Source organism: Lepidothrix coronata, unplaced genomic scaffold, assembly GCF_001604755.1.
Source record: "Lepidothrix coronata isolate B3197 unplaced genomic scaffold, Lepidothrix_coronata-1.0 Scaffold167, whole genome shotgun sequence".
NCBI classification, from domain to species: Eukaryota; Metazoa; Chordata; class Aves; order Passeriformes; family Pipridae; genus Lepidothrix; species Lepidothrix coronata.
Genome location: NW_016690347.1, coordinates 1,827,484 through 1,854,551, shown reverse-complemented (window position 1 = coordinate 1,854,551; position 27,068 = coordinate 1,827,484). Strand labels below are relative to the sequence as shown.

General features: G+C 43.4%; 2 protein-coding genes across 3 annotated transcripts in view; both read right to left on the bottom strand.

The window, feature by feature from the left end:
* Nucleotides 1-37: 37 nt before the first annotated feature.
* Nucleotides 38-18,100, bottom strand: SLC35D3 (solute carrier family 35 member D3). 2 transcript variants are annotated; one of them, XR_001877159.1, is made up of 3 exons: nt 17,665-18,100; nt 15,482-16,531; nt 38-48 (listed from the first exon to the last, which is right to left on the bottom strand). XR_001877159.1 is itself a non-coding variant. In XM_017829655.1 (2 exons), the coding sequence occupies exons 1-2, from the start codon at nt 18,098-18,100 to the stop codon at nt 15,702-15,704; spliced, it is 1,266 nt and encodes a 421-aa protein (XP_017685144.1). In that variant the 3' UTR covers nt 12,945-15,701. The 2 variants fall into 2 exon arrangements, 1 of the variants encoding a protein (XP_017685144.1); XM_017829655.1 differs by lacking the exon at nt 38-48 and having other exon boundaries at nt 12,945-16,531.
* A 4,025-nt stretch (nt 18,101-22,125) lies between these two features.
* PEX7 (peroxisomal biogenesis factor 7) overlaps nt 22,126-27,068 on the bottom strand; it is a 42,217-nt gene continuing 37,274 nt past the window's right edge. The window contains exon 9 of the mRNA XM_017829657.1: nt 22,126-24,837. Within this exon, the coding sequence (XP_017685146.1) occupies nt 24,769-24,837 (69 nt within the window). The 3' untranslated portion in view covers nt 22,126-24,768. The remainder of the gene's footprint in view (nt 24,838-27,068) is intronic.

Below are 27,068 nucleotides of genomic sequence, written 5' to 3'. Positions count from 1 at the left end.
GAACTCCCAGGCAGTTTCTCTCTCCTTCTCTGGAATTTCTTCTGATCTCTGCTTCATGTCTTGGCCAGGGGTCTGGCTCGGCCTCAGTGCCGTGCCTGCCCCCGGGCCAGCAGCTGCCACGGACCCAGGGTCACGGCTGCCGCCCCTCGGCCCAAGCCGGCCCAGCTCCAACGCTGCGCTTGTCCCCCGGGGGGCCCGGCTCTGTCCCCAGCTGGTCACTCCGGGCCATCGCCACCGCCCTCGCTCGCAGTGTGGGGGAAAAAGCGGCGGGAAACCGCCCCAGCCCTGGCCCCTGGGCCTGATGGCTCTCTCTCTCTCTCACCCTTCTGGCTCTAATTTCTTCTGCACCTGGAACTAACCAGCTCCAGGGAAGGGCTAGTAAACCCATGACATTCTTGTAGGAATTAGTTTCATTCAATTATGAGCTGCGTTGGTGGCTTTCTAATTTACATTATGTCTCTGAAAGGTTTTCTATAGCGCCTTTTGAGAAGAACTTGGGGTTTTAAACAAATAGAATATTGTTCTCTCTGGAGATGATCCAGATCCAGTCAATGACTCAGATTCTTTTAGCCCTTTTAAAATTTAATTTTATTTTTAGAGTGCAGAACCTTTTTTGGATTTGTTGGAGCCTATTCTTTTGCAGAGACACATTGCTTGAGAAATCACAAGTGGCTTCACATAAACACTCAGGAAGGATCAGAGACTGTGAGAGCTGTAGAGGCTGTAGGAAAATCTGAGGTTGGAGCATAACACTGTAATGTACTGCAATGGATTATCGCACATATATTAAGTGGAAGAACTACTTGCTGTTCAACATAGTGCAAGCCTTTACCATACTTGTGACTTTGGGAAGAGATGGGGGGAGCTGGGACCTGTGTTTCCTGCACAACTCTGCAGTGACAGCATGATGCAAAGAGAAGAATTTGCTATGCTCAGCCATGACAGAGAAATGCTTCTGCTTTCCTGGCCATAGGACAATTATCTGCTGTCTCTCACAAAATGCAAGCCCTTCTTTATGGGCTCCAGCTCCAAACCTCAAAGTCCCAAACCCTCTGGCTCTAAGGACAGGGAAATAGAAGCCTGACCCCGCTGAGGGTTTTTTCGTCTCTCAGTGACAGCCCCAGACTAAAGACCATAGAGTGTGACGGGAACAGTTCCAGGCGTGGAGAAAAACATACAGCAATTGACAGGATTTTATTATATGGACCTTACAGTTATTATATGGACTTTATTGTTATTATGTGGTTTCATTGTATTCACACTACACAGTGCACAGCTTGGACATGCCCAGGCTTGCCATGAGTTTGCCTGCTCCCTGCTTCCCCCGCTCCTCCCCCTTTTGCCTGTGTCCCTATCCTGGTTTGTCCCCCCGCTTGTCTGTCTCGTGCTTCGCCCTATGTTCTGGCCCTTTCCCCTCTCGAGCTGATAAAAGACCACGTGTACGTGTGAATAATGGACTCTACCTGCATCCCACCTTTGTGTCCTGGACCCATGCTGTGCCATGGTCCCATCCTCCCCTTTCGGACCGTGGCAATAGAGGGAGTCTCTGAAGAAGACAAACTTGGTTTATTTGTTGCAACCTTCTGACGGTCACTATCCTATCACTCTCCACCTATCTGGAGAGTCTTGTCCGTTTTCACTTGCTTCTGGAGACTACACTGTTCCCTGCTATAGAAACAGTTGTCTGCAACAAGGGCAGTAAGTATACTGTCACAGGTGTCTGGGTAGCTACTTCCATAGGTCCTATAGCATGCTCTCTGGTATCAGGAGTAGATAGCCTGGTTTAAAAAAAAAAAAAAAACAAAAAACAAAAAACAACCAAAAAACCAAAAAAAACACAAACAAAAAACAAACAAACAAAACAAAACAAAACAAAAAAAACCACACACAAAACCAAACAAACCAAACCAAACCAAAAAACCAACAAACGACCAACCCAAAAAAAGACAAAATAAAATACTATGGAGGCACAGAAAGCTGCCTTGTCAGGCTTTTGTGGCCAGGCATGTGAGTTGGGCAGCTCAGGAGCAGTGCAGTTCTGTTCACATGATGCTACACTCATGTAAATCAATCCAAGTAATTCCATGCTGTCACACGGGGCTACCTCAGGTGTCTCTGCACCTGAGGCAATCTGTACCTTAGATAATCTTCCCAAGAACAATCAGGAGTTATAGAGAGTAACTCCTACACTAATCCCCAAAGCAGACCAACCCAAGAGTGTCACAATCCACTTAACAGAGAAGGAACAAGAATTTCAAAGCCCTGCAGAAGACCTTGGGCAAGGCAGTCTCCGGTGGAGTCCTGTGTTCCCCAGGAGGGATGCAGGCCTGTAGTTGGTTCAGGGCAGCAATGGGTGCCTAAGCTTGGGATTTGGAGACTCAGGCTGCCAACCAGGACCTGCTAACATAGGAAATGCTAATCAAGGCAGTGCACCTGAAGATGCTGTTGGCAAGGTAATTTCAGTTCTTTGTTCACTTGGTGCCTGTGGTAATTTGCCTAAAACTTGAAGTTTGCCAGTTTTTGCTAGTTTTTGCATCGCTAATGAGGACTAACCCAAATCCTCTACATCTTCTTTGTTTAGTTACCACAGAAACATCATATTCAAAATGTTGTTACTATAGAGCCTCCTAAACACAAAAGATTCACCGTACAGAAGTACTTACTAGTGAATGAATACTTACCAGTAAAATAGATTAAACATTTTCTATCACAGTATGAAATTCTCCAGGATTTTTTTCAAATAACAACTGTATGTTGTTATTTGAAAAAAATAACAGTATGTTCGGTCCCATTGGAGTCATCTGTGAAACTCCCATCAACTAAACAAGAAGCAGCTAAGAAAAACTGTTTAGCACTCACATTCCCTTATCTTCTAAAGTAAATGACGTTCATACATGCCTAAGTCTATGTGATCAGTAACTCCACAGGCCCAAGACTTTTTCTGAAGTAAGGAAGTGTTTAAAAAAACCCTGTATGTTACCTTCTCTTACTTGGTTTACAGTAAGAGACTGACTTTTTTTTCTTCTGCCAAAGAGTAAAAAGAGCTGTCAGCAGTAGCAGCAACGTTTTTCATCTGCAATATATATGCTCAGCTCATTGCTATAGAACGCTAGACAGTATGAACCCAAGTGACAGCTTGGCTGAGCCTTTCACTGCAAACCATACGCCCTGGCCTCAGAGGACTTTTCTGTACAGCAAAAAAGAGCATACAGCAGCTGCTCTGCTGGAGGACTCACTGCATCTGCTTTATCTCACTTCTACACCTGTGAGCTCTCTTCATTGCTTCATCTTCCTCTTTTCAGAGACAAACTATTATGAATTGTTAAGGAATATTACATAATACATTTTATTAACAAGAATTTACCCACAGATGGAACCTGGTATTAGATGAGGCAATACTATCTATCTGCCCTGACAGGTTTGTGAACTGTGAGCAATTTTATTATGTACTTGATGCAGTTTTATCTTCTAGTAGCACATACAATTGAAGAATATCACTCAACATTGTATTTTGATTGCAACATCTTTGGACTTAGACTATCTCTTGTATAAGCAGAGCCTAATGCAATAGGGACCTCATTTTGTCTGTGTCCTCCAGACACTTTTGGATGGAAATTCTAAATATTATCAATCCACAAGATTGAATTATTCCTGAATCCTTCCACTGCATAAAGTTGGTATAATGCACTTGGTGTTGTGTCTATTCCTTTACAAAATTAAATCGTTGTGCATTTACTGCAAAAGTACAAGGAAAAAATACAAACTGTATGCCCAAGGAGAAACACAAACACATACACATGTATCCAGGTGTTTACAGAAGTATTCCTCAGCTGCTGTCTATCTCTGAGGTCCTGCACCAAAGGAACATATGTTGGCATGTTTTCTGGTGGGCTGCAGCAGTTAGAAATTTACCATGATGACTGACTATCTCAGTTCTCTGCAAGGCACAGGACACAACTGTTGAGCTCTGATCTGGCTGGCATAGCCAGAGGGTGCAGGGTTCAGCTCCTGAGACCAAGCCATAGGTGCAACACATCACTGTCCCCATCCTACTTTTTGCAGCCCTGTTGGCTACACATAGCTCAGGAAAGTCTGCATCTCAACTACTCAGCATTGATACATACCTTTGGCTTCTGGGAGGGGCTGGTCACCTTAATATAGGGGTGGAGAGCTCCACAGCTAGAGGAGCAAATAAAATCAGGTTTTGTCATCAGTGGCCACATGGCTTAAATCCACTGTTTTCTATCTTTGGAGAGTTCAGCCCTGCCTCTGTTCAGCTATTAGTGCTTTAAGAGATGTGAATCAAATTCTCATTGAATCCAGTCATTTCAAATCAGAACAAGAGTAAGTCTTCAGATTAAAATACATAAAAATCAATGAAAGCATTTTACTGTGCTCTTGGGATTATTTTAGAGATGCAGTTACAGATTTCAGTCAGCTGTGGCTGACTAGATTTGCTAAAGAATCTTGCTGTTTTAAAACTGTCCTCTGCTGCCACATGTAAGATCCAGCTAGATCCGGAGCCTAATTTTTAGCAACTTCGGAGTATTTTTTGTGTCACAAAGTACCTTGAAGCATATTTTCCATTCTGCAGTACAAAGAGCTGATGCCTGCACCAGCTGATGCTTTCTACTCTGATGTGGGAGCAGAAAGCAAATAGTGGATACCACAAAGGGGAAGCATATAAGACTGTTACCTCCTAAAGCTGCAATCCTCTCTTGGTGTTGCACAACAAGATACCAGCCCAATTCCATTCACGTTTTGTAGACATGATGGGTAGAGGTAGTAAAATGGAGGTTTTGATGGCTATCTATTGACACAGCTTTGTGTTGTGCCTGTAAACTGGGCATTGTCTAGTAGCTCCTTGAGAGGGTTGGAGCAGGTCCATCATTCACTTACAAGGTATATTAACTCACTCTTAGCAACACAGTGTAAATGGGCACTGCCCATAATAATGATAGATATTATATGTCTGTTTGTGATTACTGTGGTGTTTTAAAGGTGAGAAGGTGGGAGATTCCAGCAGGGCATACACTCGAAAGCAGTCAGTGCTGGTGAACTTTTTCAGCAGAACTCAATGGCCTTTGCAAGGACCTTTCTTTGCTTCTAACCATGATGAGTCACTGTTTTGGCACAGCAGAGGATAAAAACCAAGCCAGAGAGGGCAACAAAGAAATTAACAGCAGGTAAGCACAGTTTTTAAAATAAGGATCAGTGGCAGAAAGGAGCAAGTAAATTGCTGATGAAAAGGTTTTATAAGACCCTTGAAGATGGAGTATATCTTGAAGAAACCCTTACAGACTTTCTTCCTAGAGAATGCATTAGAGAAAAACATACAAAGGACCATACTAGGTCAAACCAAAGCTCTATCTTGCCTGGTATCCCATCCTCAGCAGCACCATAAGCAGGTGCCTGGGATGAGAGCAGGAGCCTGTGCATGGTACATCCTCTGAATGCTTTCCCAGACTCAACATATTTCCATTTCAAAGGACTTCCTGATCTGTATGAGGGCTTCTGTATTTATTAACCCTCTGGTACCTGCAGTACATGGGTACATGGAGTTCTCTTCCATGCATCTACGTTGTAAAGTAAACTTTTAGCTTTTGCTGCATCCCTTGGCAGCAAGTGACACCAGTCTAATGCTTCCTGTGGGAAGGACATTTCTACTTGTTTTGAACCCAGAGCTACTGCACAGTCCTCTCATTACATCAGATAATTCTACTTGGAATAAAAATAACATAATGAAAATTATAATTATACCCGAGACCCAAATAAAACTCAGGGCCAAGCATGGAAGAGGCCAGTCTGCCCTTGATGGCACTGAATAGTCATGATAATTTTGCTCTGTTTGCAGTGTAGATGTGGCCAGAAGGGTCGACAGTGCAAGATCAGCCCGAGATTTGACAGTGTGAAATGCAGCAGAATAGCAAAAAATAGAGGTTTTAGAATGTAGTTTTTAGCTAAAGATTAATCACTTTAGATCCTTCTACAAGGAAGATGGCAACTGAGATGAGGAGCCTGCCAGTGGGCAGTTGGAAGGAGGAGAAGGGCAGTTATTAACTCAAGTGGATCTGCCATTGATGGAGGAAGTTTTTAGCCCCTGTTGAATTCATCTGCTCCCTGTTTCCTGCATCGGACATTCCTACCCCTGAATTTTGCCAAGCAGATTCACAACTTGTAGACTGCATCTGAACTCAGGAGGCAAGTATCTCCCAGCACAGTGTTTGTGGTTGGACACAGGGAATGGGGTGAAAACCTTAACTAATGACAAAATGGCAGCAAACTGTGTAGCACCAAGATTAAAAATAGCCAGTAAAAAGCTCTCCATTTGTCATCCCTAAATTCTGGATAGACAACAAGTCCCACAGGGAACTGTTCCACAGCATGGAAAATTGTAACAAACAAGGCAAAAATCCTGAACAGCATCTCAGCAGTTGTTCTGACAGGTATATCAAACCACACTTCCCTCACAAGAGCTTTTTTATGCTTCTCTCTGCTGCCACAGCACAGAACTCTGTAGTTTTATGTCCATCATTTCCTGATCAGGAGAGATGTTTATAGCTCACGTGGGACCTTTTTGTCCTGAAACAACTTTTTCCCAATCAATTTCATTGGCATTATGGGACAGTGACAGTGTAGCAGAAGCAAGCCAGCTCTTTACTTGTTTTGAAGCACATTGATCTCACCAAATCTACAGAATTAACCCACAGTCCAAAATCAATGGATGAAAACCCCAAATACTCATGTGTCCTCTTGCAAAAGTGAGAGCGCAGTTTCAGAGGGAGTACAATTCTGTTTACAGTTAAAAAGAGCCCAGCAATGAAAGACCTGGATATAGTCCAAGTCTAATGGACATATACATCAGCCCTGGAACACAGCAGCTCCTGTCACAACTGGTGTAAAAAAATGCTAACTTTGGTGGATCATCTTACCTTTATCTCATATATCAGATAGACCAAAAGCAAATGGAGTATTTCATCTAAATCTTTGTCAGTCTTTAAGAAAGTAAGCTAGCAGAAAAAAATATATATTACTAAATTAGTCTGCAGGCTGTGGTCCAGAAAAAAAAAATAAATCAATGCTTCTGGCTTTCTTTTTTTTTTTTTTCTGGCAATACTGCAATGTGAATGTCAGTTGAGGCATTGTCACAAAAAAGTATGGGTGGAGAGAGGTTTGCTCCTGAAAGAAAGCGGTCAGCAAATGAAATAGTTGTAAAGTTTAAAATTTCATCTGGATACACAAAGGCAAAATAAGGCAGCAGATGTATTGACTTACGGCCTCCCAGATCCCTGCGTGCCTTGGATAGGGGCTTCTCCAGCCTTGAAAGTGCTGTGGTGCGTTGGGATGCCCATGGCTCAGATCCAGGCATCTCCTGCTGAAGCACCTTATGGGGTCCCCACACCTATATTTGGTTCAGATAGTGATGCTGGATTTAAAATAATCCAAATTATCTATGTACTTCTTACTACTACTCAAATGTTTATTCGTTATTTTGACTGAACAATGCAGAGCAACTGTAAGTCTTTGGAAACGTGTCTGGGGGACTCTACTTTTTTTGCTTCCCTTAGATTTCCTTTTTCCCTGATAGCTTATAATACTTACACAAGTTTAGCGTTTTAGTTAAAATGAGAGTAGTTTTTTGCATGAATTTGCAAAATTGATCTTGTGTGTCTCTACTGGCAGCCACCCACAGTCAGACTTTATGTGCCCTGATGCTGGAAATGCACTTACCTAAATTAGATATCCCATCACAGCAGAGATCACCAATAGCAGGGGAGATCAGTGCTGCCTGCACTCTGGGAATCAGCTGGCTAGTTCTTATCTTGCAGGAGATTGAATTTGTGACTTTTTTTTATTCTAAGGCTCAAACTGTAAAGATGCCAGAATTGTTTGTCAAGCCAGCTCAAAAATAATGGTAAATCCCTGACAGTCTTAAATGGATTTGAACGTTCACTGTAGCAAAGCCACTTTACAGAGCTCATTCTTTATTACAGTCCTCACCTTTACATCTTAGTTTTCCCAGCCACTTTGAAGGCAATGAAAATAAGGCAGCCACCAACCTATTCACTCCATACCTTGAATTATTTTGCAAGCTCAGCCAGCGTTGTATTGCCCGCAGGAACTTGCTTCTTAAATAAATCTTTTCTTCTAAAAAAACTATTAGTGCATTTGCATATTTCCTTTCAGAAGTATAGAGGGATTAAAAAAAAAAAGTAATAAAAGAACTGTTTTTCTGCAGTAATAGCCTGCCTGAACTGCACAGGTAAAATCTGTACTGCTCCTCTCCCTCACCATACCACTGAGCACCTGAGCTGACCTGTTACCGTCCATGGGGAGGGGACTGAGTGAACTGCAGTGTGCCAGCTCCCTCTAAGGAGCTGGTTTTTTCTCCTGCAGCAGCTGCTTTTACAATCAGTTGTATTGCCACAGCAACGTCACTTAATAGATTTGGGGCAGAGGGGCTGTTTCTTTGACTTTGCATTGCTGGAATTGTGAGTCTTAGCTTCTCAAGCACAGATGTCTCCCTGGTGGGATAGAAAAGTAATCACAAAACCCACTTCCAACACTCTCCTTGGCTTGGGGAAGTGGAACACCAGCTACTATCAAGCCACTAATGCAGCAAAATGCTTTCATTTAGGTTTATGTCCTACTGAATGAAGGCTCAGAAAAGGCACAAAATGAACATATGCGTAAATGTTTTAGTGCAAAGGAGAGAACTCCTGGATGAGAGCATCTGTGATGGCAACTGGGAAGGGTTGAGATGACTGCTCTATATTGCCACCTAGGAATCTGCATTCACACCACAACCTGAGTCTTCAAAGTTCACCAATTTATGTGCCAACATGTGGGATCTATACAATCCACAAAGAAGAGCCTCACCAAGAAATAATCTCTGTTTTCAACTCGTGCTTTAAATGCAGACGTGCAGTGAAACCGTCTTGGCTCTGAAGGTCTTACTCACTGTACTTGCTCATTATGACTATAAATCTGTAATGAAGCTCAAGTACAGAACAATGTGTCCTTATTTTTGTCTGTGAGAGTGGCATCTGACATTTTTTTTCTGCTGGCTGCTGCTTTGCTTTCCCTGAAGAGGACTCACAGGCTGTGTTCCAGGCCTAGGACTCTGGATGTTGTGCCCTATCTGACCACAACAGGGAGACAGGCGAAGTTTTTGGAAAAAAAATAAAAAAATGAATGGTGCCAAATCAACACTGAAGCTCAGCCAAGACCAATATTTGCAGGTTCTGAAGAAAGGCACTGAAGTAGATAAAGCTGGGAAAAGTCTAAAGCTTTTACAGCAAATAACCCAAACTCCTCCTGCAAAACCTTCTGTCAAAAAGGCAGCTCTGATTGTTGTTTTCATCTTCCACATCAGCCAGCTATTGCTTAGTGTCTTTCTTGAACTATAGCATTGAATATTTGGAGCAGCTGTTTTTATAAAAGACAAGCTTACTTAATCACTGTTAAGCAGATTCTCCAGAAGAAAAATGTATGCTGGTTGTGTTGGATAACAGAGCTGGACGCAGCATGAGTTGCACTGGTTTGATCAAGGCACTGCAACATCCAAGTCACCCAGAAGAGTTCAGCACTCAGAAAGAACCCCAGGACATGACCAGATATTACAAATTATTCTGATAATGCATAACTTCTATGAATAAAAAACAAACAAAAAAAAAGTTGAGACATTTTAAAAGTCCAATCCTGTCTCAGGAATCTTTGAAATGTTCTGGCTTGGCAGTGACCCTTCCTTGAAGGATCCTTCTTCACAGAGACCTGCACCCCAGCTTTCCTAAGTTAAGCATTTTTTTCCACGGTGCCAGGCAAATGCACCTCAGTCTCTCTTCTTTTAGAAAATATTGTAAATCCCAGGGCCAAAATTGTGTATCTGCGCACTCAGTTGTGGTGTGTTGTGTGTGCACCGGCCTTCTGGTGTTCAATGAATATGCAGACTCAGTGGCCTCTCAGCCACTATGCTTGAGGGAATACGATTTTTTTCCCTGTAAAATTGTGATGAGGACATATTTAGCTGTTTTTCATATATTTTCAATAACATATGTTGTTGGACCTTTTCCGTGCTCCTGAGTATTACTCACTCAAGAAGATGCATTGACAGAGGGAACCCCTCTGCTTTTCAGAGCCCAAGTTGGCTAGTGGTTTGATAATCAGAAGGGAAAATCCATATTTTACCTTTTAATCAGGTGTACGTGGTTTGGAATTGGACTAACCATAAGGACAAATTTGCAGAGATACTCTGAAGACAAAAAATTCACTTAAGAGAATTAAGACAACTCAAGACACAAGGAGTTAATGGTGATATACATAGCCTGTAGCTGTTCTTATTTACTAATGATACTCATTATTTATGGCAGCCAGAAAACCTGACCGATTTACTATCATGACCAGTTCCAACTCATTATTCTCTCTCATTTGACTGCCATGTCAGGTATGATACAGTCTGTGACCTTAGAAGTTATTGCTCTTTTTCAGAGAAATCCTGAATTCTGTTAAAGAATTGTTGAAATCTTGTTCTGTCAGGAACAAAATCAATAGCAGCTAATTATAAAAAGTGCTGTAATTTTGAGAACAGAACTGGCATTGCTTTTACTTGATAAAGGAGAAACTTATTAATAAAATTAATGTGTCCAGAGCAAAATTTCCCACAACTGTCCAATAAAGAAAAAAAATCACAGGACCACAAAAAGCAAATACACTCGTCTTTGCACCAGCCAGGTCATTCATTCTGCCTCTGTCCTTCATGTGTATTGCTCTTTCAGGGCCCCAAATTCAAGTTTATTCACTGCAGGTTCACTGTATTGTTTGGCCACAGGTTTCTAATGCTGTTGCTATTTTCCTTCATGCAAAAACATTTGCGTTCCTGCAAACTATCACATATTCCCCATTAATCCTAATTTGTAATTCACATATTCTCCCCATCCATCTTTATTCCATTCCAGGTACTTTGACCATTGTTTTCATGCTCTCTGCCACTCTCTCAGATGGTCTCTCTACTTTGCAAGTACAATATCTACCGTTGAAGTGTGACTGGCTTTCTTAGTCTCCACCTATAATAAAAACCAGCTGCTTAACAGCAGGTTTATAGCCTTATTACTTAAAATGTTCTTACTGCGAAAAAATCTCCTTCTGGTTTTATGTGTATAATAAATATCCACACTGGCACGCACAACCAGATTTCAGTGCTGGCTGGCTGGCAGAGTGAGAGCCCTCACTCCTGCGTCTGTCCTGTGCACAGCCCAGCTCTGCAGGACACTGGTACACAGCCCCGGCCCAGCTCCACAAGAAGCTGGTACACAGCCACATCCGAGCTATATAGGGAGCTGGTATGCAGGGAGCTGGTGGGCAGAAACATGCACAAAGGTAGCAAGAAGAAATCTGGTCATACAAGTTCCCTCTGGTCCAATCCTTCCCTGCCCTTCTAATAAAAAAACAAAAACAAAAAACCCAAAACCATAGCAGAAGTCTCTGTGGCAAGTCCTTCACCACTGGCAGAGGTTTTCAGGATGGGCACAGGAAACAAGATTTGAAAACAAACATTGAGAACAAGGAAAGAGAAAGGAGGGTTGTGCACGCTCATCAATTCCTGACAGGAAAGAGGTTGAAGTGAAAGGCTTCCTGATGGCCTCCAACAAGCTACTGAATCATGAATATAGCAGCTAATTGAGACGCAGAGTCAATTGCCTGCACAGCACTTCAATTCAAAAATACACAGAAGAAACCTCAAAGCGATATGTGAAATTATACAGGACACAGGCAGAGAGGGTTAAGGTGTTAAGCCTTCACCATGGTAAGCAGCAAAATGCTCAAATGTTAATTTAGAGATCAGAGCTGAGGGGCTTGCACCTTTCTGCCTCCTGAAGCCTTTGCAGCAAACAGACATAATCGAATTACAGGAGGTTGTTAAGCACTGGCAGTAAACTATCCCCGGACATACACAGGACTCTGGAGTATTGCTTAATAAACTGTAAAGTTTCTTTCACTCTCAGATGTTTTTCTGTAGGTTGTTGTATATTTTTCTTGGGGAAGTGATGGCAAATACAAGATTAGTTTGTCAGCAGTGTATGAAATTTTGAATTTATCCTTAGAAATTTTAACTGTACCTGCCTACAAATAATCTGTCCTCTCTTTAATTTCTTTGAGAAAAAAAATATTTCAGAAAAGACAAGCCAGTCTGGCTTTTGCTGTCCTATTGCATGTGTATTTGTGCGCATGTCTGTGCGTCTACCTGAAGATCTAAGAGTGCTATAGCAGGTGTTACTCGAGGGTATGTTGACACTGAAATTCATGTTTATTCTCAAAGCGGTCATTGTGCATCAGGTTCATTTATTATCTGGTAACAAGGACAGTTTCTTTCTCTAAATCAACCTGGAGGCACATTTGTGTGGAGCTCTAAGATGAATTCGGTAATAATCACCAACTGCAGCCTGCTCTGACACAACTCAGTTTCAGCCACAGGCTCATTATGTACCTTTCATTTGAAGCAAAAAGATAAAAGTTAATGCTTAAGTCATCTCCTAGGGTTGCCATGTGACATAGCTGGTAATACAAATAATTAACATTGATAAATAAATTAATATTAAGTTATTTTATAATACAGTGACTTTATAATAGAACTATTAATTATGAGCATCATCTTACTTTTATTTATTCTAAAGTTACAGCAGTTACGCCAGTGACACTAAATCATTTTAAATAGGTAACCAAAGAAATCACTGCTGAGAACCACAGAAACTTCAAGCTGTACAGAGAGCCCAGCACTTCAAATTCCTGTATTCCTTTTTTCTGTTCTTAGTCCCTCTGTCCATAACAGTATTTATAGCATGTGGTCACATGTTGAGAAAACTTGGATGGTATAAAGGCACAAGAATAACTATAAATGAACCAAAAATGAGCACCCTGGAGTAGCAACAATAAGAAAACCAGAAGGCTTTTGGAAAGCAATGCATTTTATTCCCACATCTCATTCTGCAGTCTTCCGCTGATGCCATTAAAATACCTCAGCACGAGGCAGTATTTTTATTTTATTGTGTGACAGCGTCTGTTACTGAAAAAGTGGATTGCATTTGCCAAATTCCCATTTTAATTTAGGGAATTTACACGTATAAACAGAATACAATATAATCACATTTTTGATTATACATGCAAATGTACAACATTGTAACAGTAGCTTTTTTAATAATCAAAACTGTTTGAATTTCCACAGATTCCTAAGAATAATTCAACAACAGTAAGTGGCAAAACATTTACTCCCCCTGAGAAAAATTCCTGAAACAGGAGTGCGGGGAAGAGCTTCATACAGCACATGTCAAACATGGGAGTGTGCACTACAGGATCTAAGACTTGTATCCAGGTGGTAAAAAGATCCACATTTTTTGTGGACAGAAAACACTGAGCACAGTGAGGACAGATTAGAAACGTGGGTTTCTCTCCAGCCATCTGTATGATTACAATGCAGTTCAATATCATAATGAGTCCAGTAATACAGCAACTATAATTCATAGGCACAAGTGTCTTTAGTCTAGGATGCATTTGAAAAACTAACAAAAGCCCTATTATATTAGCCTAGAAACAATAAATAGTGCTTTTATTGAAAACATCCCATATGGAGCTTGTACAGAAAGTAAATGTATTTTGGCATCCAGCCAGAGTCTCTCAACTCTCAAACACAAACTATACACAACCTGTGATGTACAGATCTCCATGCCCTGTCCTCAAGCTCAGCAGCTACAGGCTTTTAGCCTAAATGTCTTTATGGACATCTCTTTCAAAATCCATGGGTGATGCCAGGTCAGCCAGCTTCTGCACTGGCTCAGAAAACATACTGTCACAGCACCTGATGTTTCTGCCTGCATTTATTGACAAGAATCTAAAGCTCCCCCAGAGAGCAGTTTTGCAAATATTCCCTGCTGGGCAAATTGCTCACATTGGACTCTAGTGCTGAATGTGCTGTGAGCTAATGCTGCCTGCTCAGCTTGAGAGAGCATTGGACTAGGCACAGATTAATTAGGGCTGTGGGAATAATTGATTTTCAATTCAGTGGCTTAATAAATTATAATAAATAATTATTAACAACAACAATAACAATATTAAATACAACAACAACAAACTTGGTTCATTTTTTCAGGAGATGATAATAGCTTGTTTCAGTCTGTGGTCAAGATGGCCCCAGTGGCCATGACACCCTTTTGGGATGAGAAATACTGAGTGTCCAATCTTTTCTCTCTCTAGTCTGAGCAAAGGTTTCATGCAAGTACCTCCACCTACCAAAAGGATATCCCCAGGCTAAGAAACACTCGAACATTTGTTTCCATGGTCCTTTCAGTTAAACAGATGTGTGACAAAATATCACCAGAGGCCTCACTGAAGTGACTGCTTCACACTTTCCACAGGAGCACTTGAGTGGCTGGGGGTAGAGGCAGCTCTGTCCCTCACAGCCCACAGGGACAGTGTGGGCACCGGGGAGCTGCTTCTACGAAAGCCATGGACATCCTGGTGCTGAGCACACTGAGCATCCTGACCCACAAGTGCTCAGCCATGGCATCTGCTGGAGCACACTGCAGCTCTCGCCTGCCTGTCCACACTTCCTTCCACTGGACAACACAGTACAGGGACAGCAAGGGCTCATACGCACAAAGCCATGTACCAACACACGGCCAGGATATAGAAGCACTGTCCTGCAAAAGCATCCCTGGGAACTCCGGAGAATTGGTGTCCCCAGTTCTGCTATCAGCCTCTACTTATGAAAGAATGGATGGAGAAGATTCCTAGGTTCCAGCCCAGGCTCTGATTCACCTGACTTTAGGGTACAAGGAGGGATGACAGAAGGCACACACTTTGTCCCTAATTTTTTTACAGCCATCTCAAATCCAATCAACACATAACATTTCCAAACTCTTTTATTTGAGTCAAGCTAATATTCCAAATGCTATGTGTAGTTAAAGCTCATAGATAAACATCCTTCTTTTGCTAATCAAAGCTTCTTAGATGTTCAGATCTGGTTCTGCTTTCATGTACACCACCACAAGACAAAAGTACTTATACCGAAGACACAAAGTACCCAATTTAAACCAGGTCCAAGTCTCAGCCTGGAGAGTTTCAATTCTTCAGTTAAGAGGGTGATTTTATGCCAATATAACTTAACTGGTACAACCTCTAGCTCTGCTGCAATCATATTGACATAGAGGAGCACAAAAAAGTACAGTTAATAGGAGTCTATATTGTAGGAATATATTTATATAGAGTACCTATAATTGGATGGATATAGACATGGAAGCACATTGACAGAGCCTCCGAATGTGTTAAAATCACAAGGCTCCAGACACAAGCTAAGCTCTAGGCCACTGCTGTGTCACTGGCACTGCCGACTAACTCAATGGTACTGATGTCCCTCATAGCCCAGGCTGCTGGGCAAGTACCCCATGACTTCCCATTACCCAACTCTTTCTCTGTGTCTGCAGCAGAGGACTCCACACCTTAGCTGAGGTGGGACTAAAGTGATGTACTGAAAGCAGCTGAAAGCAAGCCCAAAGCATGAGCAAACTATGACCTTTTGCTTTTTGACAATGAGGTAAAGTCATCCTGCATGATTTGGATTTGTAAGCGTTGATGTAAAATGTATGCTCTGCCTTTCCCCTGTACAGAGAACCAGGTGTCTGTCCTCAAGAAATAGTTTTCAAACCTGCTTTTTACGGGTTTGGTAGCTCTTCATTTTCTATCAAATAATCCTTCTTTATATAATTAGCACCCCTCACCAACCTCCATACTCCAAGATAGGCTTCTTTCAGCGAGCTCCTGTTCACTTCTTGTGTGATGGTGAATTTTCCCTGGAGCACAGGTGCCTTGGCAGACTTCTCAGTGATGTCCTTCTCTTCCTCTCCGCTCTGGCTGTCCCCTGTGGCTGATCCTTCCACTGGTGCTTCCTCAGCCCCCTTCCCCTGGGAAACTGCCTCCATGGCAAACAGAGCTTGGTCCCCAGCCTGCCTTTTCCCCTCCTCTTCTCTAGCTTCTTTCTCCAGGTCCTCATAATTGCTCTGCCGTCTGGTCTCAATGTACTTGGCCACGCAGTAAATGACAGACCCCAAGGTATTGACCACAACACCAGCTATAAATAATCTTGTGGGCTCCACATCATTGAATGCCACCATGCCTACCGTGATGGTGGCTATACTCTTCACCACCCCTACGAAGCTGGTGGTCACAGCCGAGTTAATGTAAGTGCAGTGAAGGGTGGTAAAGTTCATGGCACAGCTAATCAGGACACAGGCAATAAAGATGCATACCATGGCAGGGTCCTTCCACCCTGGAAAGGACCAGACATTGATGGAATCCATGCTGGCAAAGGAGCAGATGATGAGAAAAGGTGTGGCCGAAACAGCAATGGCGTACTGTGCTGTCAGGGGTCCATATTCACTGTCTACACTGGTTTTCTGAATGAGCACCAGGTAGGCAGCATGTATCAGCACAGCCAGCACGCCTGTCACATAGCCCATGGCATCCCCAGTCAGGTCACCAGCTCCTGTCAGGACAGTCACAGAGAGAAATAAGCATGTGTTTTGCATGTGAGACAGAAAGAGAGCACTGTTTTGGACTAGAGGGATATTTAGGAAATAGACATCATTGCACTTTCCATAACTCCTAGGACTTGTCATGCTTGTCCCAAGGCTGGACACACTTGTCTCTCAGCAGATATCTCATTTTCTTTTTTTTCAAGCTGCAAACCTACTGAATGTCTTTCATGCCCCCCCTAAATCCCACAGTCAAAATCAGATTGTTTTCTCCCTTCTGTGAAGACACTGTGGGAGATTTGTAGCTGAAACTGCACATACACACAGCAACCCTGAACGTCCTCTTGCCAGCGCAGACACTTGCCAGCTCTGGCCGGCCAGGCTGCCTGCCCTCCAACTCACTGGCCATTCTGCACCCTTTAGCAAGAGACCCCTGTGGGGTCCCTGAAGCGAGACCTTTCCTTCTGAGCCCCATCAGACCTCTTTGCATATTAAACTATTCATTGTGCGTGTGCTCTGTTCCCTGGGACAGCCCTCAGGAGCGCTGCCAGGCCACAGAGTGCCAGCTTTGCTTCCTAGCCCACCTACACCTCGGCTGGAAAGCAACATGGGTCCTCCTGGCCTCAGAGGGTTGCAGCTGACCCCTAAGCTTGCATCTACCGCTGTAAGATTGCACTTACTGCAGTAGGGCTGCAGTTGCCCCCATGGGCTTGTAGTTGCCCCCAGAACATTACATCTACCCCTGTAGGTGCACCCACTTCCCAAAGGACTACACATCCCTCCATGAGGTTGCACCTTCCCTAGAAAGGAACCACAGGTTTACACCGGCCCCCATAAGGATGCACCTATCTCCACATGCACCGAGCCCTGCAAGAATGTACCAATCATCCATCCCTGCAAGGCTGCACCTGCCCCCGTGGGGTCGCAGCTGTCCCCCCAGGACTGCACACCACCCGTATCCTCACGTCTTTCCCCCCGCCGCCCTCCTCGTCCCGACCCAAACTCGAGCCGGAGCGGCCGTGGCTGCCGCTGCAGAGGCGGCGGCCCCGTCGGGGCGCTCCGCGGCGCGGCCGCTCTCCCCGTCCCGCCGCATCCCGGTCCGCCCCGTCCCCCTCGGTGCGGTTGCGGCCGCGGTCGCACTCACCGGCCAGGGCGGCGCCGCAGGTGGTGATGAGGACTGCGACGAGGACGCCGGGCGAGGGCATGCCGTCGCGGAGCACCAGGGCGCCGGTGACGAGGGTGACGAGGGGCAGGCAGCGCTTGAAGACGACGTACATGGGGAGGCTGAGGCCGCGCAGGGACCAGAGGGTGAGGGTGGACTGCAGGGTGGCCAAGGCAGCCACGGCGGCGAAGGGGCGCGCCAGGCGGAGCCCGAAGGGCGGCAGCGCCGCCAGCCCCCGCCGCCGCAGCGCCTCCAGCCCGAGCGCCGCCGCCGCGCTGCTGAGGCACTGCAGCAGCGTCAGGAAAGCGAAGTGGTAGCGGGCCAGCAGGAACTTCAGCAGGATGTTCAGCGAGCCCGAGCAGAGCCCGTGCGCCACCGCCACCGCGACGCCCCGCGCCCGGCCCCGCCACCGGAGCATCCTCCCCGCGTACGGCCCCGCCGCCAGGGCCCGCGGTTCTGCCGCCCGCCCGGCCACCCGCCCGGCCACCCGCCGCGGCGGCGGCGCGGGGGAACGGGGCCGAGCGGAGGCGGGGGGCGGGCGGAGGCAGGACGCGCTCCCGGCAGGGCAGCCACCCCCCCCGACGTGCACCCCCCGCGCCGCCCCCTACGTGTCCTCCCTCCTCCGCGTGCCCCCTCCCGTCCCCTCCTCGTCCCCCGTGTCTACCCCCGCCATCCCCACGGTGTCTGCGCCGCCGCTCTCGGTGTCCTCCATCCCGCCCTCCCCGCCCTCGGTGTCCCCCCAGCTTCGCCCCGCGGTGTCTCCGTGGCACAGGATCCCGCCCTCCCCGCCCTCGGTGTCCCCCCAGCTTCGCCCCGCGGTGTCTCCCGGAGCACGCCTGGCTCACTGGGAGTGGGAAAGACCCTCCGCCGCCCGCAAGCCCTCCCGAACCCGGTCGGCTGTAGGAGGGAGTGCAGCGGTAGTGGGCATCGCGGTGCTTTCCCCCCGGGGATAACTGCAGGGTGCCCGCAGCTCCGCGGCGGAGTGCCTCTGGCCCCAAAATAACGTAGAAGACCCGTCGGAAACCTCACGGCTCTCGGAGCGGGGAGATCAGCGCAGCTTCCCCTCCGCGTGCACAAGCAGGAGGGTACCGCTTCTTTCTTCTCAAAATTATACGGCCTTCCAGGAAAAAGCATGCATCGAGCATACCGGCAACATTCGTCCCGTAGCCCCCGTTTCCCCGCGTCGGGGTCCCGGCCGCGCCCGGCTTGTCCAAGGGAACCCCTTCTCAGGCAGGGGACGTCGGAGAGAGGGGAACGGCTGCTAAGAAAGCAGGAAGAACCGGGTTCTTGCAGGGGGATTTTCCTTGAGAAGTCACTAAAAACTGGCAACCACACAAAGTCTTTGAAATTGATGTTTTAAAGCATCGTAAAGTTTAAATAAGCTGACTCTTTCTCTCGACTTGCCAGATTAAGGTTTTAATAAGAGACTGCAATAGACCACCTCGATTCTGAGGAAAAGCAAAAGCAGTTCTCTCTACCAGTCTCCAGAAGTGTCAGGCAATGCAAGGGAATTAAAAACTATACTTCTATTCAGAGCTGCCTTATAATCTTGAGCCTTCTTTTAAAATTACACGTTAGGTTTCTCTCACTAGTAAGAATGCCTTTCACCCATCAATATGAGATTAGCAAAATTATTCTTTATTTTAAACAAAACCAGCCTCCCGCCTCTTCATGGGAACAGTATTAGGAAGAGCCAGCTTTAGAGAAAATGGCACACTTGATACCCAAAGCTTGTTTTCAGAAGACTTGCCATAAAAAGATTGGGGCAGATCCTGACAAGGACTGCCAGCTCTTGTGGGCTTGCACAGAACTTTGCACAAGCACCCCATGCATTTCATCAGTATTAAAAAGGCATAACTATTTTCTGTGAGTTTTCTGCAGAAAAATATTGTATTTCAGTCTTAGTTCATTTCCCAGACCTCACTAGATACCCCCAGCTTCCAAAGCCAGCTGTCCTTCTTCCCAGCCATTTCCCTGGAAACTCTTGTTTGGTGTTAGGTAAGACCTGTAGCAATCACAGGAAAGGGGTGCTGATGCCAACAGTTCCCAGCAAGAGTAGGGCAGGTGTTTGGAATGCCAAGCAAGCAAGTGTGCACTAAATGAGCAAGCTAGTATGGAGGAGTGGCAAAAAGGCACACGGGACCCACAGCACTGGTCTCTCTGTCTGAGCCAGGAGCAGCTGTGTATGACCAGGATTAGTGGTGGGCACAGTACTGAGCTCTTAGTGGTCACAGAGATCAGTCACACCAAAGAGGATGTGTTACAAATTTTCTGGGTTAGAACTAGCAGTGGAGCTGGTACAGGCAGGGGAAAGGAGGCAGGGCAAGGTTTATAAAATGAAACAAAGTACACATTGAGTATGAGTGTCTGAAGATGAAAATTGGTAATGAGGGAAAGGAAACTATAGGTACTGGAGTCCAAGTCTGGCTTCAGAACCCACTGAAGAAATGTGCCAACACATTTACACCAGCCTCCATTTGGACTCACCCTGAGCCCACATGCAGCACAATGTAAAGGAACGTGTGGATCACCGTGACAGTGTTTGCACATGGGAGGAAAAAAGCTCCTTCTGCCAAATAAGTGCAGAGGGAAAAAAAAATCTAATCTAACTGTTCTTTCTGGAAATACTCTAGTAATCTGGACTCCACCTAAGCATAACCTCTGGAAGAAAAAATTTAGTCCCCTCCCCAGTGAAATTACTGCTAGAGAAATGAGTCTCTGACATTGCAAAGTATCAGGCTGCGAATCTGCTTTGGGGACTTCATACTTCTCTGACAGAAACAGAAAAACAAACAGAAGCATAAAAATTTTAACAGACTATCTCACTTGTAAGGAATCTGGAATGATCATCTAGTCCAACTACCTGACCAGTTCAGGGCTGACCAAAAATTAAATCGTGTTGTTAAGGGCATTGTCCAAATGCCTCTTGCACACTGATAGGCTTGAGACATTGACCACTTTTCTAGGAAGCCTGTTCCAGTGTTTGACTCCCCTTTTGGTAAGAAAATGCTTCCTAATGTCCAGTCTGAACCTCCTCTGGTGTGTCTTTGAACCATTCCCATCACTGTATCCCAAGAAGAAGAGATCAGCACCTCCCTCTCCGCTTGCCCTCCTCAGGAAGTGGCAGAGAGTGATGAGGCACACCTCAATCTCCTTTTTTCCAAACTAGACGTGCCCAAAGTCCTCAGCCTCTCCTCACAAGATATGCCTTCCAACCCTTTCACCAGCTTTGCGGTCCTCTTCTGGACACATTCAAGGACCTTCACATCCTTCTTACATTGTGGTGCCCAGAACTGCACGGAGTACTCAAGGTGAGGCTGCACCAATGCTGAATTTGGAAACTCAAGTGTCTAAGTACCACTTTTGGTACTCACCGGTGTTGCAAAGGCAGCATCTCTCATGGTATTGCTAATATTAGTCTTGTGTGTAGATAGCAAAGGGAGGTGGAGTGGAAGCTGTTGTCCCTTGCTGAACCATCCCTTTCTCAACACGGATTCAGGCCAGAATCAGTACTAGTCTCCCATGGCCTCTCCACCACTCCAGAGTCAGAAAAAATGTCTTTTCCTGCACTTCAGTGGGAAGGAATTGGATAAAGCAACAGAGAAACATCATTTGACGTGACACTGCAGTGAAGGTACTTCCCCTACACTAGCTGTTCTGGTGTCCAGAGAACAGTGGGTGCTTACTTCGTAAGTTGACTCTTTTAACAACTTTGGCCTAGCAGTGGGGCACAGATCATAGTCATGAATAGCTCTGTGGTTCTTTATCCTAAAGAGATGATTATGATGCATTAACTCTAATCCTTTAATGGAAATTATGCTCAGTTTTGCATTTCACCTAAGTACAATGGGTGAGAGGAAAAAAACTGTCTGGAGCAAACTGGTGTCTTCCTAAGGGCAGAGGGTTTTTTAAAATGGCTTCTTGGATGAAAATGGTAAAGATCTATACAAAATGTTTAATGGACAATTTGCTTTGACCATGAGGTCTCCTGGGGAAGCATTGTGCAGAGTTGTATCCATTCCCTATCCCACGACCCTGAGTACATTCAAAGCTGAGCAGTACTACTGAAAGGTGTTAGTACACTTGTGCATATGCAGCAAAATCTGAGCAAAATCTTATGCAGCAAAAATCTGTACTTGGCTAGAAGAAAGAGATCACTTCTTCACTGTCACATACTCTGCACAAGCAGACACAAAGAATCATTTAAAATAGCTTTCCTTTGTCAAAAGGCAGACCTGATGGGACATACAGCTAGGAAAGTTGCATAAAGTATGGTCCCTAGAAGTACAGAGGAAAAATGTGACCATCACCCAGTATTCATACAAGAGATAAACCATGATTACAATACTCTACTTAAAAAATAGTCTCAGTATCTTTCTCTGCATTTACTTTTTGATTGACATTTCTTAATTGGGGAAGTGAACACAAGAGTATAGCCAAAGATACTGTGTGCAATTAATTTAATAGCATTATAGAACAACAAATCCACTCTTTAATCCACTCTTTAAGAACTTGGTTAATCAGTATATTTCTTGAACCAAAGAGAAACCCACAGACTCCAAAAAACCAAAGTCTTCCACAGGAGCAAGTTTAAAAGTAGAACATGTTACATCTTTTAGATTGTTGTCATTAAACAATGTTTCAGTAGACAAAAAAAAAAAAGATTGGAAGCTAATATTTTGGTCATAAAATAAAAATTATTTCTTTAAAACAACTATAGCAAATATTCCCTGAGAATTAAGAATCAGCAACAACTATTGCCAGATTGTTTTTTTTCTGTTACAGTGCAGAAATGTTACAGCGCATTCTCTTCATTCAAAGACCACACAGGAAGACTAAAGGCCACAGTTTTTATTTACTGTGTGCATCTTCTGGACGTGCTCATCTTTCAAGAGAATTAAATCTGGATGCAGCAACCCTCAGCACTGAAGCTAACTAGAGATGAGGGCAGAGAAGGCAGTTGAGGAAAGGTTTAATCTATGTGCTAAGTGTGCATGTTCAGAATTCCATTATTTTTTCCCCTGCACTAGGTTTTCTAAATTTTTCCTTCCAACTATGCTATGGCAGCATTCTGGAATATCCCACTCCCTCTGTCCCCCCAGAAACATGCATATAAAATACACACCCACCACCAAAATGTTCCAGTTTAACAAGTAAGCTGAAGTCAAAGCAGAAAAGTGAGATAAAACAGAAGAGTGGAGTAACTATTGAAGTCGAAATAATCAATTTTAATGCCTGAAATTAGATTTTATGGCCCATGGTACTGCTGAAAGCTGCATGCAGCACAGCTTTATTGCTGCATTATTCCTCAGCACAAAGAATTAAAGTGCAGTAAATGTTGGGGATTTGGTGCAGCACAATGTTACAAAAAAAAAGAAAATCAACTTTTTGTTATTAATTCAGCTCAAAAAGATGGTATTTTGGGGGCAGTTTGCACTGACTCAGAAAAATACAAGATCCTATTGGGATCCAAATTATCTGTTGTAGAAGAAAGTTTCTCCCTGTCCTGTCCTATACATCAAATCAATATATGAATGTCTCCCTGTGGATACCTGCTAGTTCCCCAGCTCCTTCCCCAGGACAGAAGATCCATTCTTTCCCTGCAACTTCAGGTCTTAGCTCAGCTGAATTCTTCCTTTCATTGCTTCAAAGCATCCAGCAGATCTGGAAGTGTCTGCTATTGCTTGATCTATGAGTGGTGCAACCCAGAAGTGTACAGCATTCATTAACAGCAGACTATGAAAACCTGACCAAAGATCTGCAAAGACCTGACCTGCAAAGAGTCTTTTGATGGTAATGATAGTTGACGTGGGTTAACAGCAGAAGGGAGATGGCTTTAAGAAGGTAAAAAAAAAAAAAGGCTAGCAGCAAACCAGGAGAGAAGCCTAACATATACCAATGAGCACTGCAGTACTACCACAGTTGGATCCTAAAAGACTATTCAAAGGTGACTGCGGAAGTGTAACAACTGAACATCTCTATTTGCCCGAGAAAACTTAGATGAAAATACCAGCATGTGGGCTGAGGACTCAAAACGGGAATGCGAAGTATTCAACGTACCTATAACATGTTGGGTATATTATAATATGTGTAATAGTTTGGCCATGCTGGATCTGCTATGTTTATGTCATGTAGTTGATCTGCATATATATATATATGTATATATACATACATACATATATATATATATATATAGGTTCAGTTGGTCTGGACATCAGCTCTCCCTTTGGCTGAGCTGTCAGCGGTCCAGAAACACTGAATATATGGTCACATTCCTCTTCTACTTCTTGGAAAAACTTCCTAAATGAAAATAAAAGACAAGTCTAATAGAAGAGATGGCTGCCCTATCTCTAAATCTTGAGGATTGTCATCCAATTAGTTTTGTATATATTTCATTTTTTTCCTAAGCATTTTCTCTATTATCAGAGTATCTTTCCACATAACTTCATCAATCGTTTTACTCAAGAAGATCTAACAGAAAAAATATATGAAAATAATCTTTATCATCTTTTTGAAGCAGCAATCAGAAAGGTCAAATGAATCAGCTGGCTATAAACTACGACATTTACTGTCAATCAAGAGTATTCATCATATTGCAAAAGAAAATAATGCAACATGAGTCACAGCAAAACATATAAATGCATCTGAGTGATACAAACTTTACAGTGAAAAAGCCTTTATTTTCTTTTCTTTTTTTCCCCCCTTTCTTTTCTTTTCTACAGTGACATTATCAAAATACACTGCCAGTTACTTTTATTCTTTATAACGAACAAGAAGATTCAGGCCTCTGCTCTCATCATTAGCCAGACAGATCACAAAACTGCATTGGTGACTTGATTCTAAAGACACCACTCATATCTGCTATGGCCACTCTTCAGCCATTCAGTGGCTGTTGAACATTTTGCTAGTTCAGGTACTACCCGTACAGTAAACCAAGCCCTAAAATCTCCACATGTTTAAGTGCACAACACTCCATTCAAGCAGTTTTACTTAAAAAGAGACACTAAGATTAGTGATACAGTTGACACTTTAGCACAAGTCTGAAAGAGAGAAAGGTTCCTGGTGTGTGAGATCATCACTTTTCCTCTAAACAGGAACTGCCAGACATGATGGAGTATAGATCTTGACCAGTTCATCCCAAGCACAGTCCACCACCTACAAAGCAAATGAATTCTGTTTAGATCGTTCATAAGTGCCATTTTTACAAAAAACAGAGGGAACTTAGAAGAATTTAATGCATATTGTGGAGTTAATACCAGTCAGTACTCTGATTTACAATGCTTCAAAATTATATAATAATGAGATGGGTTTTGTTTTGTTTTTTTAAAACTTTGTCTTAACTTTACAAAGGTGCATGAAAATTAACAACTTCCTCTTTTTCATACTCCTCATGAGGAAAGCCAGGAAATCTTTGGGTTTGAACTGATTATTCCAAATAGGCTAAAGAACGTACCTGAGAATTAAATTAAGGAAGGACACACAAAAGTCCAGACCTTGTCATATTTCTTCTTTTTACAGAGTCTCAGGATACTTTTACCATGATATCTAAACAGTTCATGAGCAGATCTGAACAACTTTCTTACACTTACAGGTACAGAAATTTATTACAGACATTTTCCTAATGGATTGTTGAGGAACGGAGAAACAAAGACGTTCAACTAAATCATACAGGAAGTTTCCTGAAGAATTAAGCCAGAATTTCAGTCTCACACTTGATAAGCTATGAGATCACTGTACTGTCTTTTGTTGAGATGAGAGATGTCTATTTGCTGAGCATTGAGATTTGGAGGCCTCACTTTAGAGTCTGTAACAAAGTGAAAGGGTTAAACACACTGACAATTACTCAAAAAGATGACCTATAATATGTATTCACAAAATATTGCGGGAGACAAGAACCAAGGCAAAGAGAAGAAGAAAGAGAAGAGCTAAAGAGAAAAAGCTGATGAGGTCCACAAATATACTCCAGTAAATCTGGCTGAATCCATATTGCATTATCTTTACAATGTCATTTCCAGTTGGGATCACAAAAGATACAGTATTGGATCCTCTGCACAACAAGCTTCCTTCTGTTGTAGACTGCAATTCCTGTTCTCTTCTAGAGCCAGAATGAACAGCTGCACACTAAAAATTTGGAAATCCATCTACAATATTTGATTTCAGACTATAATTAGCCCATTTTATGTTTACTATACTGCACTATTATTCATTTCTACTGCTTCCTTAGCTGGTTCTACTTAGTTATTTGAAGTACTTTCCACATACATCTAAATGGGTCAAAAAAACTCTTGACAACGTGTCTGTCTATTCATATGACATAATAGAACTTTCTGTAGCATAATGTTCTGCTGCATTGCAGTCTCCCAAATAATACCAAAAAGAAAATTTGTGTTCTCCACTAAATGCTGTATAGAAACTGGCAATCACATAAACTTCAGGTTTTTTACTATTCTCCATAGCTATAGATCAATGTCTGTATTTCTATAGGCAATACTTTTTACTTTCATAAAGAAACAAGAAACAGAAATAACATTTGGAAAAATCCCATGGGAATTCCCACCTGTTATCAAAGTAATTAGCATCCCTGAAACAGCCTCTGAACAAATATAGTTACAGAACCTTTTAATCTAGCAGCACTAAAAATAAACAGGGGATACAAAACGTGAGTTTGAAAAGGATCACTTGTGGTAAGCTGCCCAACTCATTGACTTGATGGTGAAAGGTGAAAACATGAAAGGTGAAAACAGCCACGCAACAAAAGGAAAATAAAAGCTACAGCAAATAACAGTGAATCAAGTTCTCCTGTGCAGCAAGAAGCCTGTAATGAAATACTGATATCAGAAACCTTGATGAAAATACACATGCAAAGAACAGCAAACAGGTACCTATGGAAAACTGGGACACTACAGCATGGAACAGCATTACAAAATGTAATAGCATTTCCATTTCTCCATACTTCCTTCAAAATACAGCCAAGACTGTCAGAAAAAGGGGACAACTGTAACCTAAGAGTGTAGCAGCCAGCATTCACTGATGGACAGCTGCTACGTGCCCCTTTGCAGTATCTCACAGATTATCACTGCCTCAAATACGAACGACTAAGATGAATCCTGAGATAAAGAGAAGTCCCTGTTCATGCAGCTACTGCATCAGTTTATGAAATGTCTTCCTTCATTTTTGTCTTATGACATATCTTATACAGTGGTCTTATGACTGCTGTGTGCCTTTCCCCAGAACAGGGGAACGTAGGATGTGGAATATAAGCGGTTTAAAAGTATTTACAAATGTCAGATCTAATGAGACGTGTGAACATTTTTAATACATACTTTAAAGCACTTTAGCCTTTTTTTTTTTTTTTAATAAACTAAATATTAAAATAGGGATAGAAA

Coding starts and splice junctions, on each gene's coding strand:
- SLC35D3 (XM_017829655.1), bottom strand. CDS start 18,100: ATGCTCCGGTGGCGGGGCCGGGCGCGGGGCGTCGCGGTGGCGGTGGCG. Junction 16,532..17,664: donor CTGCGGCGCCGCCCTGGCCG/GTGAGTGCGACC, acceptor CTGTCCTGACAG/GAGCTGGTGACCTGACTGGG.